Raw genomic sequence first — 13824 nt, 5'->3', positions numbered from 1 at the left:
CTCTATTATATAATGGAAACATCTATTGGTCTTCCAATGGAGACATGAATAACCTACAAAGAGCCGAGCAGCACTGACAAACACATCGACAGGGAATAGGTAAGTTCCCATACTCAGACTTCTGACTGGTGAAGGTGATCATTCATCTGTTGACTTGTTGGTGTAAGCCTGAGGCTGTCCCAGTCTCTGATTTTATTTTTATTTTGGTAGCTGGAAAGGAGTTAATGCTGATGCCAGCCTCAGCAATGGGATTCATCAATAAAATACTAAATTTCATAATACTGATGGCATTTTTGCTGCAGAGATTCAGTATTTCTGTCCACATGAAAGCCCAGATTTGTAGGATACCCCCGTACACCATTGCTTTTGCTTTTTCAGCTGGTAAAAGACCACAAGTTTACATACGTAAGCATATAAACGTTCCCTGTTACCCGCTGAAACAATAGCAACTGCAGTGTTTAGTGCACTAAACAAGGGTCTGTTTTGCACAGACAGCAATGCTGTTTGGCCTTGACATCTGCTTTTCATGGTGGAAAATTCCAGGAAAATGCAAAGCTGGGGCTCTTTGCGTGGAATAGCTGCCGGGATGCCTTGTAGCCGCTACTGCAAACCTCAGATGTCCCAAACAGAGCAGCTAAACCACAGAACAGTGTCTTCTGCTGGCCTGAAAGTGGCCACATGCCTCCTGATTCCTGCAGGCTTTCCACATTTTTAGTGCTCTGCTCCCAGGCAGGAGCACGTCAGTCAGGAAACACATAGCAGGGAGGCATCCAGATGGGTATCTGAATTGCAAAAATCTTTTCTCCTCTAGATCTATTGTACAAAACAGAGGGTCTTTGCAGTACTTCCTGCAGAAGTACCTGATTTTTTTTTTTTTTTTTTTTTTTTTTTTTGCTAGGACAGTGTTTTATTTAATTCTGTCGTACATCTTTTAGCATGCCACTTGGGAAGCAGAGCAGGTATACATTTAAAGAAAGATCCTTGTACAGTAACTGGGGATTTTTTTTTTTAGATCCGTTGTCCACATGTGCATTTTGTTACCTCATCCTTGTTGGTCTGGATTCACAAATCCAGCACTGACGGAGACTGCTGTTTCACTTGTTGCTGTACACGCTGTGCAACATGCATCAGTGGTGCATTGCCGCTTGCTCAGTTATAGCAAAGATAGGAACAGGCTGCAGATTTTCTGTAATTCTTCTGCTTACAGTTCTAGAGACCCCATGTCTGTAGGAGAAGATGGTAAAAAATGTGCTTTTTCTTTCAAAAAAAGATAGATGGCTTCTTCTTTGATTAGAAGTTGTTGGGAAGAGTTTGAGCAGGGTTACAATGGATCATATAAATTTATATTTGACAGTACCTGCTGAACATGTGCTTTTCCATCCAGACCATGAAACCATGCTGTGTTATGCAGTTGGGATTTTTAGTATCTTGCTGTATCAGTTTGTCGTGCTAGACAGGATAGGAAGAGCCTGAACCTGAACTCCTCTTGACAAGCTGATTTATCTCTTCCAGAGAGGAAGGCTGAGTGGTTATTACTGTGGTGGTGATGTACCTCCTCCATTGGCTCTGGGCCATGGCTGTGGTGGGGGAGTTTGGAGGCTGCAGCCCTTGTCCCAGCTCTGATGCAGTCGTGCTGATGCTAAATGGGTCCATAAAATTGGGCGCTGTGTTGTGTAGTGTAACTGGGTGGGGGTCCCAGAGCTGCGCTCATCAGCAGTTGCTCTCCTGGCACACTCCTTGCCAGTCAGATCGGTGCAGAGAGGAGCATGTTGCTTATCCCCTGCCTGTACATCAGCTGTGCTGGGATGCAGCGGTGCCAGTGCTGGGGAATCTTAGGATGCCTTTCCGTGACTATCCGAATATGTGGCTGTAGGCACTCACTGAGCACACGCTTAGTCGTCCCGGGGTAAGCCAAGTCCTGGGTGACTGTGCTGGTAGGTAGAGCAGACAGTGATCCAGCCCCGCAGCCATCCTGCAACCAGCAGCAAAGCTAACTGGGGCACATCTATATGTGCTGTGATTTGCAGTGTCACCTTCTGCGACACTGGGTAAGATGTGGATCCCCACAAGGATCCCTGAATCTCTTGGGAGAGACCTTGCAGCATGTGAACTATTTCATTATTGTCATTGCAAGTGTGCCAGCTTTAAAAAATATATATAAATGAATCCTCTTGCTGCAGTCTCCTGCATCCCAACCACAGGCTCATGGTGTGTCTGCTCTTCTGGGCAAGAGCTGGCTGCATAGCAAGGGCCAGAGAAATGCTTTTTGGTCTCTGCCACTGCTGACCATGCATGACAAAGTCCTTTCCAGTTGCACAACTGGTGGGGCTGGGAGGGGAGCAGAGGTGGTTAACAAAAGTACAGGTTGCAAACCATATCCTCAAGGGCCAAAGTAGGGTTATTTTGAGTGTGCAGATAAATTCCCCTCTGGCTACACCTTTGGACTGATGAGTCACTTTGTCGTCCATAATCCAGGTAGTGTCACAATCTCCTTTTCCCATCGCTGTAAGACTATCTTTTCTCTGTCCTAGGGGCTGACGTTTGAGGAGGTGGAGAACTTCTTCACTTTTCTGAAGAACATAAACGATGTGGACACAGCTTTGAGCTTCTACCACATGGCTGGAGCTTCGCTTGATAAAGGTATTAAAACTTGCGAGATGTACAGGCACTGAAAGCTTGAGGGAGCACAACTCATGCCATGTCTTTGGTGTTGGGAAGGTGTCAAATGAGCCCAGGCTGACATTAAAAATGTTACAGGGAAGAACCGTGATTTCGGTACAAGAGGTTTAACTTGCTATGTTCTTGGATAAAGAGGGATTTCAATTTTTATACTTCCCCAGTTTTAGATATAGACGGGGAAAAAAGGGCTGAAATATATAGCCTGAATAGATTAGGAAGCAGTGATTTCATGGTGACCAATTAGTAAGCGGTGATATCTTCAGCAGGACTATTCAGGCCTGATGTGCGCAGAGGCAAGATGACCTAGTGAGTGTATCACAGGCTCTCGTAGCAGATCCCGAGCACCCCAATGTTTCTTCTTCTTCATCCCCGTCTTCTGAATTGACATCTTTTCTCCTTTTACAAAGTACTTGAAAATTTATTGTTGGCAAAGACAAACAGAATTATAATAAGTTATTCTTGCAAACTGTATCTTCTGTAGAGGTGTCCATGATTGAGGCAGCAGAGGCACTAATCAGCAGTGGAGCTTGTAGTAGGAACTGTTCAACCCTTGTTTTGTTTCAGCTTTGCTTAAAAATATGAGGCTTTGCATAGAAATGAGAGCTGTATGGCCAGATGCTGCATTTCTCATCTGAAATCCAAGTAATGGCAAGCACCTTTGGAGCTCCCAGGCGTGCTGGAGGAAAGGAGGGGGAGCACTGGAGCCCCACTCAGGTCCCAGAGTGAGCATTAAAGTCTGTCCAGAGCGGGCTCTCTCCAGATAACCCCACAGTCCAGAGGCTGTGCGTGGCCAGAGGAGCTGGCTGAATAAACCTCAGAGCTCGTGTTTCCTGGGCAGCTTGGTAATAGTGTGCTTTATCAATCAGAGCAATCCATATCCTTCTTCATCTCATCGTGTGTTTCCTTTTCTGAGCTAATCCATATCAGATATGTCTCAGTTCTGACACTGATTTAAAAAAAAAAAGGGGGGGAAAAAAACCCTATACCATACATTTAAAAAAAAGAAAGTCCATCTCTCTGCTGCCAGCATCTGTCACAAGTGTGTGCTTTTCTTTTCTAGATCTTTTTCTAAGAGTTGTTTTTTAAAAGCACTTAGACTGGGAATATAAAAAAACAATGGCAAACTCATTAAAAGTTTTTTAGGCTAAGTGGAAACTCTTGTCTACTAGAAAGTTAAAGCTGATGTATTTAGGCAGCTGCAAAATTAAATGTTTCGGAAGTAAGGTATTCTTCCAACCACTGCTGTTGTGGGAATATTAAGACACTAATAGGTTTTTGGGCAGTGGAATTACTAAGGGAGTCATACATGTCACATCTCGTCTTGTGTGTGTCAGCAGCCCTCCTCATCTTCAATTTTCGGGGGTAAATCATCTGTACTCTTTGTTTTAGATCACCATTATCTTAAGACTTAAAAGAACCTGATAGGATTATCTTTCATTTAAAAGTAAAAATATGAAGTACGGATGTTCTGCTGCTGCACAGAGCCCTTTCTGCAGCGTCCCACAAGGAGGTAATAGCCCAGCAAATCCAGTTTACTCAGTGTCTACAGTAAATTAGCAATTGCTGAGTCATGGAATATGTATTTTTGGAGTATTTAGGTCCCTGTGCAGTTGGTAAATCAGTGTGATTGCTGTTTAATTATGTGCAATTAATGAGCTTGTGCTGGAGCCACAGCCATTGAGCTTGGGAGTATTTGGCTGGAGTAAGTAAACCTTGGGGAGGGTTGGTGGTCTGCAGGGCATGGCTTCAAACCACTCACAGGCTCGACTGTCCCCAGATCCCCATCCCTGCCTGCGAGGTCCCGGCTGTTGGGAGAGATTTCCTCAGGCTCAGGCAGAAGAGGAGGGTCCTGCAAATTTCCTCTTCATGTGTGTCTGTTAGCTGACACGAATTGTCCCTCGCATCCTTCTGTGCTGCTCAACCCGGAGATGCTCTGGGCAGGAGGCACGAAGACAGCACTTTGCTGTGGTCCTAATGAGGGCGCAAAGCAAGCTGCAGCGATACACCTGGGTTTTGCAGCAGGGATCTGCGTGCTCCCATGTCTAAATTGTCTATGCATTACCCATTTCCATATGCGTGCACTCCGCAGTCTGGATATTGCACCCACAAATCAAATAAGAAATAAATGGGGTGTACTCTTCCAAAAATCAAGCTTTCGCAAGGTTGCTTGTTAAAAACCAACAAATATAAAAATTACTCATCATATGGGGAGGAGGAAGAGGATAGTTTGTGTATCAAATAAATTGCTGCTAACCTAATGCAGCAAATGTTACTATAATTTTAGAAGGGCTGTTTAAAATTTAAGAGGGAAAAAAAATGGATGGCACCAAACAGCCGTAGCTTGACAACCTGTTTTCTGTGTTGAATTAAAGTAGCCTCTTCTAAAAAGGATCATAAACCTGTATTTTAATGACCCATAGAATAACACACAGATTATTCATTAGTCCATCTTTCATTTTACCGGAAACGTAATATCTGTCATTCTCTTAAATCATAAGCATTACTTAGAAAACTTTCCCAGTCTGGGCTTACAGCCGGCAGCAGGACAGGAGCCGAATTCACCTCTTATTCCCCTTTCAAGGCGAGGGTGTGAATTGCACTTTTTTTTTGGCACCGTCTGCGGCCCGACTTTTGAAGCAGCCGTTCTGCTGGCACCGGCAGAGAGCCACGGTATAACTCCTTTGTGTTTTAAGGCAAGGCACAGATGCGCTTTGCTAGAGGTGGGCCAAAGCGAGGGGAGACAGCTGAGCCCACTGCTCACTCTGGTGGCTCGGAGCGGGGCTGGAGCCCAGGAGGGGTTAATGCAAGATCATTTTATTTGATATGTGGAGCTTGAAACGGCTGCAGACTTGACAGGGAATTTGGAAGGAGGTAGAGGTGAGATTTGAGAGCAGCATGTATTTGTCATCGGATTGCTGCTTGCTTTAATCTGCCTTGGGAGATGGATGAAAGAAGTCAGTCCCCCATGGAGGCACAGCTCAGATTGCTCCTCTGGAGTAATGGCATGTAGTCAACGCTGGTAGTTGAGTGGGGAGGACTTCTGTAGGGTGGGTGAGGTTGGCAGGGATCTCTAAAGAACTGACAGGGTCACCTACGGCAGCTCGCCCAGGGCCACCTCCAGTCAGGTTTTGGATATCTCCAAGGGTGGAGATGCCACAGCCTCTCTGGGCACGTAAGAAAGCCTGGATGAGTATTTGCAATAATTTGTAAGAAAGAGAAGAGTCAAATGATTAAATCTGGTGTCCTGCAGAGGCAAGTCAGGGTCATGGATTGTCACCTTTGCTGCCCTCACACCAGTGTGTTGATGTGTGTATGTGTGCGTCCTGATGGAGTGGGACAGTGGAAGTGCTTGGCACCGTGTCCTCAAGCAGGAGGGGTCTGGAGCTCACCTGCCCTTAGGTTTTAGTACATGTACAATTACGGTGCGGTGTTTGCTCAGCACTGATGCAACAAGTAGTTGGGCAAAGCTCCATCACAGCAGAGGACACCTGTCCACAAGGCTTTAAGAAATCAGCTCGGTAACCTAAGGACAAGCTCTCCGTAGACCAACAGCCCCTGAAAGGTGCTGAATACCTTTCAGTTTAGGAACCATTTTCTGTGTTGGAATCTCCTTTCTTATTTATGACTGCAAATATTACATAAACAGTGCATCGACTCTGCCTTTGGTCTGGTAGCTCTGCTTTTTTCCCAGAAGCATGATCTCCATGACTTCCCATCATGCTCCCTTTGATGTCAAAACAGTTTCTGCTCAGCTGCAGGGCTGCAGCTTCGCATTTTGAGAAGAAAAAGAAAAATATGTTGGGCCACAGGATTGTGTAGGGTTTGTGCATCTCTTCTGGATAGACATTACGGTATGTACACAGGCAAATGATTTGAAAAAAGTTAAATAGACTTTTGCTAGCTATATTGTGAATGATGGCATCCAAGGTTTCCAGCTAGAATGCTTAAAATGAAACGTGAATATCAATGTGAGACTCTATGTAGCCTGATTCCTGGGAACCCAAAATACATGTGTCCTGCCTCTGCAGCCTGGGACCGCCCAGGGCAGGGACCCCTGCTCCCATCACCCTGGGTGCCATTCAGGAAATGAAGGCAGCAGCCCAACTGCCCATTATTTTGGCCAAATGCATGACTATTCTCAAGACGGAGGAAAAAAGTGAAGTTTGCCATCTGGCTAGGCTCTCGCCCATAGAAAAGCCCTGTTTGTAAGCACTTGGTGAGGCATTACTCACAGTGTGGTTCTGGGAATTGGAGTGAAAAAAAAAAAAAAACCAAACAACTGTGTCAGACACTAAACTGGCATAAAATAACTCAGAAGGCTCACTAAAGGACTAGTGGGAGACACTAACACTTGACATTTTAAAAGCCACGTAGCATTTCAAGATAGAAACATGGAACTCATTTTCGGTGGTATAAAATCCAGGAGACTTGCCTGTGTAGAGATGGATGCAGCCATCCCAAAACCCCAAATCTGGACAAAGCTCTGTTTTAGGAGATGTTGCCCCTGACAGCACCTACTTTGTTTTGCGAAATGGTAAAGAATTGACACTGGGAGGCTTACTTCAAGTTTATTTGCCTCACCAAGATACCTTGTAGTCTGGAGTGTGTGCATCAAAGTGGAAAGCAGAAACACTTTCCCCTTCCTTATGACTCCTTAAAAACCAACAGAATCATTACCGAGCACAGCACAGTCATGCAGCCCCTGTGAAATAACGTTTTTGCAGAATTCTTGCATTGAGCAAGAACAATGTGATGGAGGTGACAGTTGCGCAGTTGGGTTAGTAAGAGAGGAAGCAGTAACCAGCAGCTGTAAGTACAAATTACAGCTGGTAAAACCGCGTCCGTGAAAAATAAATAAGCACACGTCAAAAAGGAGGGAGGGATCAGGTGACACCCTGTAGAGAGGGAAGGAGGGGGGTGAAAACTCAACAGAAAAACATGACTTACAATTAAACAAATAATTCTAACTTTTTTTCTTTTCCATATAAGGCTATAGCAAATAACTTCTTCATTAGGGTACCTGGGGCACCAGGAGGAGAGGATGGTATCAAAGCTTGGTTGAGCATCTTTAAAGATTTCCATTTCAAAGGAGTTAAATGAAATTCTCAGTGTTGCTGCCTGAGGAAATACAGATTTGCTTTTGCTGTCTGAAGGTCTGGGTCTTGGGTGAGAGATGGCTTACAGCGCTTAAAACCTCTGCCGTTGCCAAAGTTGAGGTGTTTTAAAGTCCCTCCCCAGCAGAAGGACTTTCTGGAGAAAAAAAATAAGCTGAGAAATAAGTTTAGATAAACTTTCTTTTACTTAAACTTCCTCTTTTTCCTTGAGCTTTACACGTTACTGAAGTCCCCCGCCAGCGCGTGTGGCAGGTAGGAGTTACAGTGCATGTTTTGCAGCTGTCTGGAGCCAGGACTGTATATAGGGAACGAGCATCACCTAACTGGGGAAGAGAAAGGTGCCATTTACAAAGGCATATATAAAATCCAGAGGCAGGGCATTTAACTTGGTAAAAAGGCCTATGCCATCCACTGTTCGGCTCCAGCGTTTCCTGCCACTTCATGTTCATGGCATTTGATCAAAGAGGACCTGTAAGTACTGCATTATACCTATGCAACTTATAGTCACCCTCTCCTCTGGTTTGGGGTATGTGTGATGCTGGCCGTCAGTCCCTCCCTCTCGGATCAAGGGGCAAAGCTGAAGGCAGCGTTATTTCATTTGTGAATGTTTGATGTCGATGTAAGTTAATTAAATGGTGGACCATTAAAGCCCTTTTTGGAGGGCTGCTGCCATCTAATGCACCTGCTCACTTGTGTTGCAGTTCATTCACTCGAAGGTGTTACATCTTGCAGGCTAATTTGTATGTATTGTGCCGCGTGCATGGCATGGTATATTCTGCAGCCTGGTTGGCATGGGTGGGCTGGGAGAGACGTCTGGTCTCCCCGCAGCTTGGTTGGCAAGGTTCGGGCATAAGGCTGGGAACAAATTAATTCAAGTTTTCTTTAATGATTACATTGCCTCTGCCCTCCCTAAAGCAGGCTCTGGCTGCCAGCAGGACACACACAGAAGTAACGGCCATATCCTGACTTGTGGTGACAGAACTGAAATATATAGTAGTTACTGCAGACCACAGTTACATCGCTCATGTGGGAAAGGATTTTAACTCAAAAAGAATAATTACAAGGAAGCAGTGGATGCCTACTTGAGATTATATATATTTTAATCCACCTTCTGTTTAATTTCAGTTTTCTCCTGCGTTATTTAGTAAAAGAAGGGATTTTATAGGGAAATCCCTCCCTGAAAACCCCAAACCTCACTCAGGGGAGCAGAAATGGGGTGGAAGGAACCACTAATCTGAACATTCATGAAAAAAAATCCTATTAGAAACACTTTATGTGGTTTCTAATTAATCTGGTTATGGTATAGATTGGGTGCTTATTTTTTCCTTTCTGACACATAACTCTGCAAAATTTCTGAAGGGCCAGTAGCTCTGCAAAGGGACCAGCGTGCATGAACCCAGAAGGATGCTGTGGATGAAAGCAGAGGCTTTTTTTTTGGTTTCAATCTGATTTTGTGTCGCACCGTTTCCCTGTTTTGCCTCGCTGAAGGGAAGCACCGCAGCTAAACGTTCATCCCAGTTGCTGCGGGCTTGCTGCTGCAGTGCAAAGTCTCTCTGGAAGGGTTTTCCTTGGGTCAGACTTTGTAGGGAAGCAATTTAACTTAAAATACGCTCACATTCATGCAAAGCCCTTCTGTTTTATTGAGTATCTGGAAGGGAGCAGGGTGTTTCAGCCCTGACAGTGACAACTGAGCTGCTCTTACCTCCCCTCCTTCCTTTAATTAGCAGCCGTCAAAGGGAGACTAGAGGGCAGCCAGACGCACATGAATACATGTAGGGAAACAGCTAAACCAGCCGGGGGGGGGGGGCGTGGGGGGTGGTGGTGTTCCCTTTATGCAGCAAAATCTACTGCATAACTCTGCCAGATTGATAGCTCTGGAGATTGCTCTTTTCTAGAGGTGTGAATAAAACTACCACTCGCTTCTCTGCTGATGAGCTCAGCTGCCAGTGGCTGGGGGGGGGAAGTGAAATAATTCATTACAACTCTTTATTTTATTGCAAGGTTAACCTTGGCTGCTCGCTGCAGAGCTTGTCAGAAGGAGAGGGTAGATGGGTTTGTTCTACAACTATTGGCCCTGGGTTGCTTAACAGGAAAACTGGTTTTTATTATTCCCAGCCTGTTGGAATAGTTGGTTCATAGAGTATCATCTTTGCAACACTGTCAGAAGGAGCTGCCTTATTGATCAAGCCCATCAGGAGAGGTTTCCCACCTGGTGTTTGATGTAGTGCTGACACTTCTTCCAATTTTTATAACCAAAGTGGGGAAAAAACATCTCATCTCAGTGTTTTTAATGTTCATCTTGAACACAGGTATCAGCACATCAGTGTTCACCAGCAGCCTCCCTGCACCCCATGCAGTGTTGCTGTAGGAAGGCAAAGGCTTTGAGGAGCATGGTTTTTGAGGCATGTGTTGAACGGGCTGGGGATGAAGCTTATTTCAAGCCTCTTTGAACATAACACGTTTTCATAAAGGCAGTTTTCCATGGAGGAACAAGAGTCTTCTGCTCCTCTGCCTGCGTTCGCTGCGGTTGGCAGATCATGACATCTCGCTAACCCTGTGCCCTCCCTCCGTTGCAGTGACGATGCAGCAAGTGGCCAGGACGGTGGCCAAGGTGGAGCTCTCCGACCACGTGTGCGACGTGGTGTTCGCACTCTTCGACTGCGACGGTGAGTGACCCCAACCTCGCCCCATTCCTCTTAGCCAGGCTGGGTGAGAGTTGATCTGGGGGAAGAAATATAAAGGGAAAAAATGCCAGCCATGAAAGCTTGCCATGGCCTTGGATCTTCTTGCCATGCTACCATCTGCTTTTTGGCCGTGGATCTGTACTGATGCTCCTGCCCTTCTAGGAATGGTACCTGATGGTACGCAGCTTCTGAGATGTTGATCTTAAAGCACTGGATGCAAGCGTTTGGCACGCACAGCTTGCTACACAGCTTCCCCCCCAAACTCTATTTTGTTTAACAAAATGAGCTATTGTGCTCCAGTGTTGGAAACAAGCCTATCTGGTACTTTGTTATCTCCAAAGTCCTGGACAAATATCAGCTTAATTAATTAATGGCAGCTCTGTGCCCTGCTGGGAAGCTCATTGCTTTGCTGGCCTGCAGAGGATGCGAGCACTTTGGGGTAGCTTGTTGCCACACTGAAGCAGTCTCGGGTTGATTTAATGAGAATTAGTGGAGTCTTTGCTACCAGGGGATGATGGCAGCAATGCAGGCTTGGAAAGTAGCAAAATTCTGCATTTGCCCAAAATTGTCAAGCCAAAACCAGAGACCTTTCTGGCGCCCTGCTTCTCCAGGACAGTCACCAGGATCTGGCAGCTCTGAGCGGCAGCACTGATGCATAAATAGACAGTTGTTTGCTTTCCAATATAAATAGGAACATTAAAAAAAAATCTTTAATTATTTTCTTCCTTGTCCCTCTTGGTTTCAGCCCCAGCTGCTTATTTGTGCCTTTCTAAGGTTGCATCTCTTGTTTTATTTTAATGTGTGCTTCAGTGCCACTTTCTGATATGATCCTCAAGCCAGATAATCAGGCTGGAGATTAGAGTGAACCAAAGTGTAGCTGAATATTCTGTTTGCATCCTCTCATAGGAGAATCTGCTAAATATTTTGATAGCAAACCTGGGGGGAAAGACTGTGGTTGCCAGAAGAGTCCCTGAAAAGAAGGAATCAAGTGGAAAAGCAGGCGCAGACTTTTTTTTTTATGTGTGTGTGTTTTCACTCTGTCAGTGTTTATAGACATTACCATGCACACATCAAAAACCTGCAGCACCAGAGGGAATTTTACTCACCCCTTGATAGTTTGCTGGGATTTTGCTGTCCAGATTTGCATTTATATGTAAGGCAGGAAAAAAAGCTCTCAAATCAAGAAACTCGTTCATGAAATATAATGATGTAGTTCCCTCTATCAGCCGGAGAGATTCTCTCTCTTTTGATCTGGGGAACTGACGGCACTGGCAGGTTCGTTTCTTGAGGGCTGATGTCCCTCATCTTTCTTTGTGCCCAGAGGTGGGTTGCTTTCCTGTGCTGCTTCCCAGAAGCTAAAACCAGTGCTGTGAGCTGTGTGCCATAGGCAGGGGAGCAAAACAGGCAACCAGATACGTGTGGCATCGTGGCAGAAGGCATCAGCCCCTCAGCAGACAGGCGTCAGGCTGTTGGTCGCACCCTGGCTTGCTGCTGTCCCCTCCGATCAACCAGTGCCCTAAATAAAAATCCCAGAGGTTTTAATTTACTGGTGGTTAAGCAACTACAGAATAAAATTTGTCCCAATTTACTATAATCTTATTTTTAACATGAATTTAATTGACATAATTCTCAATAACCTCACTAGATTACTATAATGAATCTTCCTTTCTACTCCATTAAGAAAAATCTGCACTCTGTTACCCTGTCCTCCTGTAATTTCCTATATCACTTAAAGCGGAGAGTTTCCTGCGGGTGCACGGGCATTTGCTTTGCATTTGCTTTGCATTTGCTTTTCTGTCCTCAAGCTCCAGCACTCCAGGCCCTGCAAGACATGGTGGTGCCAGGCTAAGCAGGGCAGCGTCCTTAGGGTTGGGATTTAAATGCTGTGGTTCGGCAACCTTTGCTCAGCAGGCTGTTTTGGAAGGTTGAAGCCAAACATGATTTTGGTCTCTGCAAGAAATGATGCTTGTGGCTGCTGCCCTTTAAAGTTAGTGCATGTGGGGAGGAGGTTGTTGGTGGGTTTTAGTGTTTCTAATTTTTTTTTTTTTTTCTTCTTCTCACAGGGAACGGTGAGCTGAGCAACAAGGAGTTTGTTGCCATAATGAAGCAGCGTCTTATGAGAGGCTTGGAGAAGCCCAAGGATATGGGTTTCACACGACTCATGCGGGCGATGTGGAAATGTGCCCAGGAGACGGCGTGGGACTTCACCATGCCCAAGGCGTAGCGGGGTCGGGGAGGAGCACCCAGCTTCCTTGTCTCAGCCCTGCCACCACCGCCTGCAGCTGTGAACACCTGTGGGATGGCACCAGGTTCTGGCGAGCCCAGACTGTTCATAACAGGAGACTTTTGTAAATCGAAGTTAGAAATCAAAGCCTGTTGTATCTGCAGCTTCTGCTTGCCACTAGCCCCTTAATATTCCTCTCAGGAAAAGGAAAAGGACTTTTCTTACTGCTGCCACCTCTGCTTCGTGATGTGCCCTGCCTGCAGAGCTGGGCATCGAGCGAGCTGGTGGGGCTGCACCCAAATCACTTTTGTTTAGTGTTATTACAAAATGGCATGGGGTTTATTTCAATTCTTAGATTTCTCCTAAGAAAGAAGCTGTGAGATTCCTGGATAGATTGTACCAGTGGGACCTAGGAGCAGAGCCTGGAGCAGCCAGGTGGTGAGAGCACCCCAGCATTTCGGTTGGCCAAATGCTCCGTGCTCCCCCAGGCTGTCTCAGGAGGTGGATGGGATGGGTGCACCTGCAGAGAGGCTGCTTGAGCCGAGGTGCTGCCTCTGGTGTCAGAGCAGTTAAAAGCAGTGGAGCAACTGGCTCTCCTGCATATCCTACCCTGTGTAAGCAACCTTCTGCAGGAGGTCTCTATTTTTTTTTTCTTAAATGGGGAGCCCTCTCCATGGGGAACAGGCTGAAAAATGTTGTTTGCTGAGTGGTGTTCTCTCTGTAAAGTATCATGTAAAGGTGTTGCTCACAACAGTGTGGCTCGTGGCTCATCTCTTTCGATTGCTTCAGGTCTTCATCTAAGGCTGGTGGCGAGTCACTGGAGATAGGGTGTTTTGGAAGGGAGAGAAAAAAACGTGTTGACTTTCAGAGCTGGAAAGACAAAGCCCAGAAGTCAGCACTGGAAAGGCCAGAGCTGCCATGTTTGCTGTCCCCCATTGCCAGCCAGCCCTAGACAAGCGGTCTGGTTTGGGATTGCCCTGTAGTCGATCTGCCGTGGCCTCTGTATTGCAGAGACGAGCCCTTTCTGTGGGTGTTTAAAGGACAGCCATGAGCTCTAGGCTTTCTTTGAGGGGATAAAACACTTTTAGAATATTTTCATACTGGGATATTGATCCTGCTATTG

General features: G+C 45.8%; 1 protein-coding gene across 8 annotated transcripts in view; it reads left to right on the top strand.

Annotated features, from left to right (window-relative positions):
* Positions 1 to 13454, top strand: part of MICU1 (mitochondrial calcium uptake 1) — a 107698-nt gene extending 94244 nt beyond the window's left edge. For all 8 annotated transcript variants that reach the window (XM_075025418.1, XM_075025417.1, XM_075025413.1 and 5 more), the window contains 3 exons: positions 2532 to 2640; positions 10370 to 10459; positions 12541 to 13454. In XM_075025418.1, the coding sequence (XP_074881519.1) occupies positions 2532 to 2640; positions 10370 to 10459; positions 12541 to 12701 (360 nt within the window). In that variant the 3' untranslated portion in view covers positions 12702 to 13454. The remainder of the gene's footprint in view (positions 1 to 2531; positions 2641 to 10369; positions 10460 to 12540) is intronic.
* The last annotated feature ends 370 nt before the right edge of the window (positions 13455 to 13824 follow it).

The sequence above is a fragment of the Buteo buteo genome, chromosome 4 (genome assembly GCF_964188355.1).
Source record: "Buteo buteo chromosome 4, bButBut1.hap1.1, whole genome shotgun sequence".
Lineage (NCBI taxonomy): Eukaryota > Metazoa > Chordata > Aves > Accipitriformes > Accipitridae > Buteo > Buteo buteo.
The sequence above is the reverse complement of the archived record's forward strand: the minus strand, read 5'-3'. Positions and strand labels throughout refer to the sequence as shown.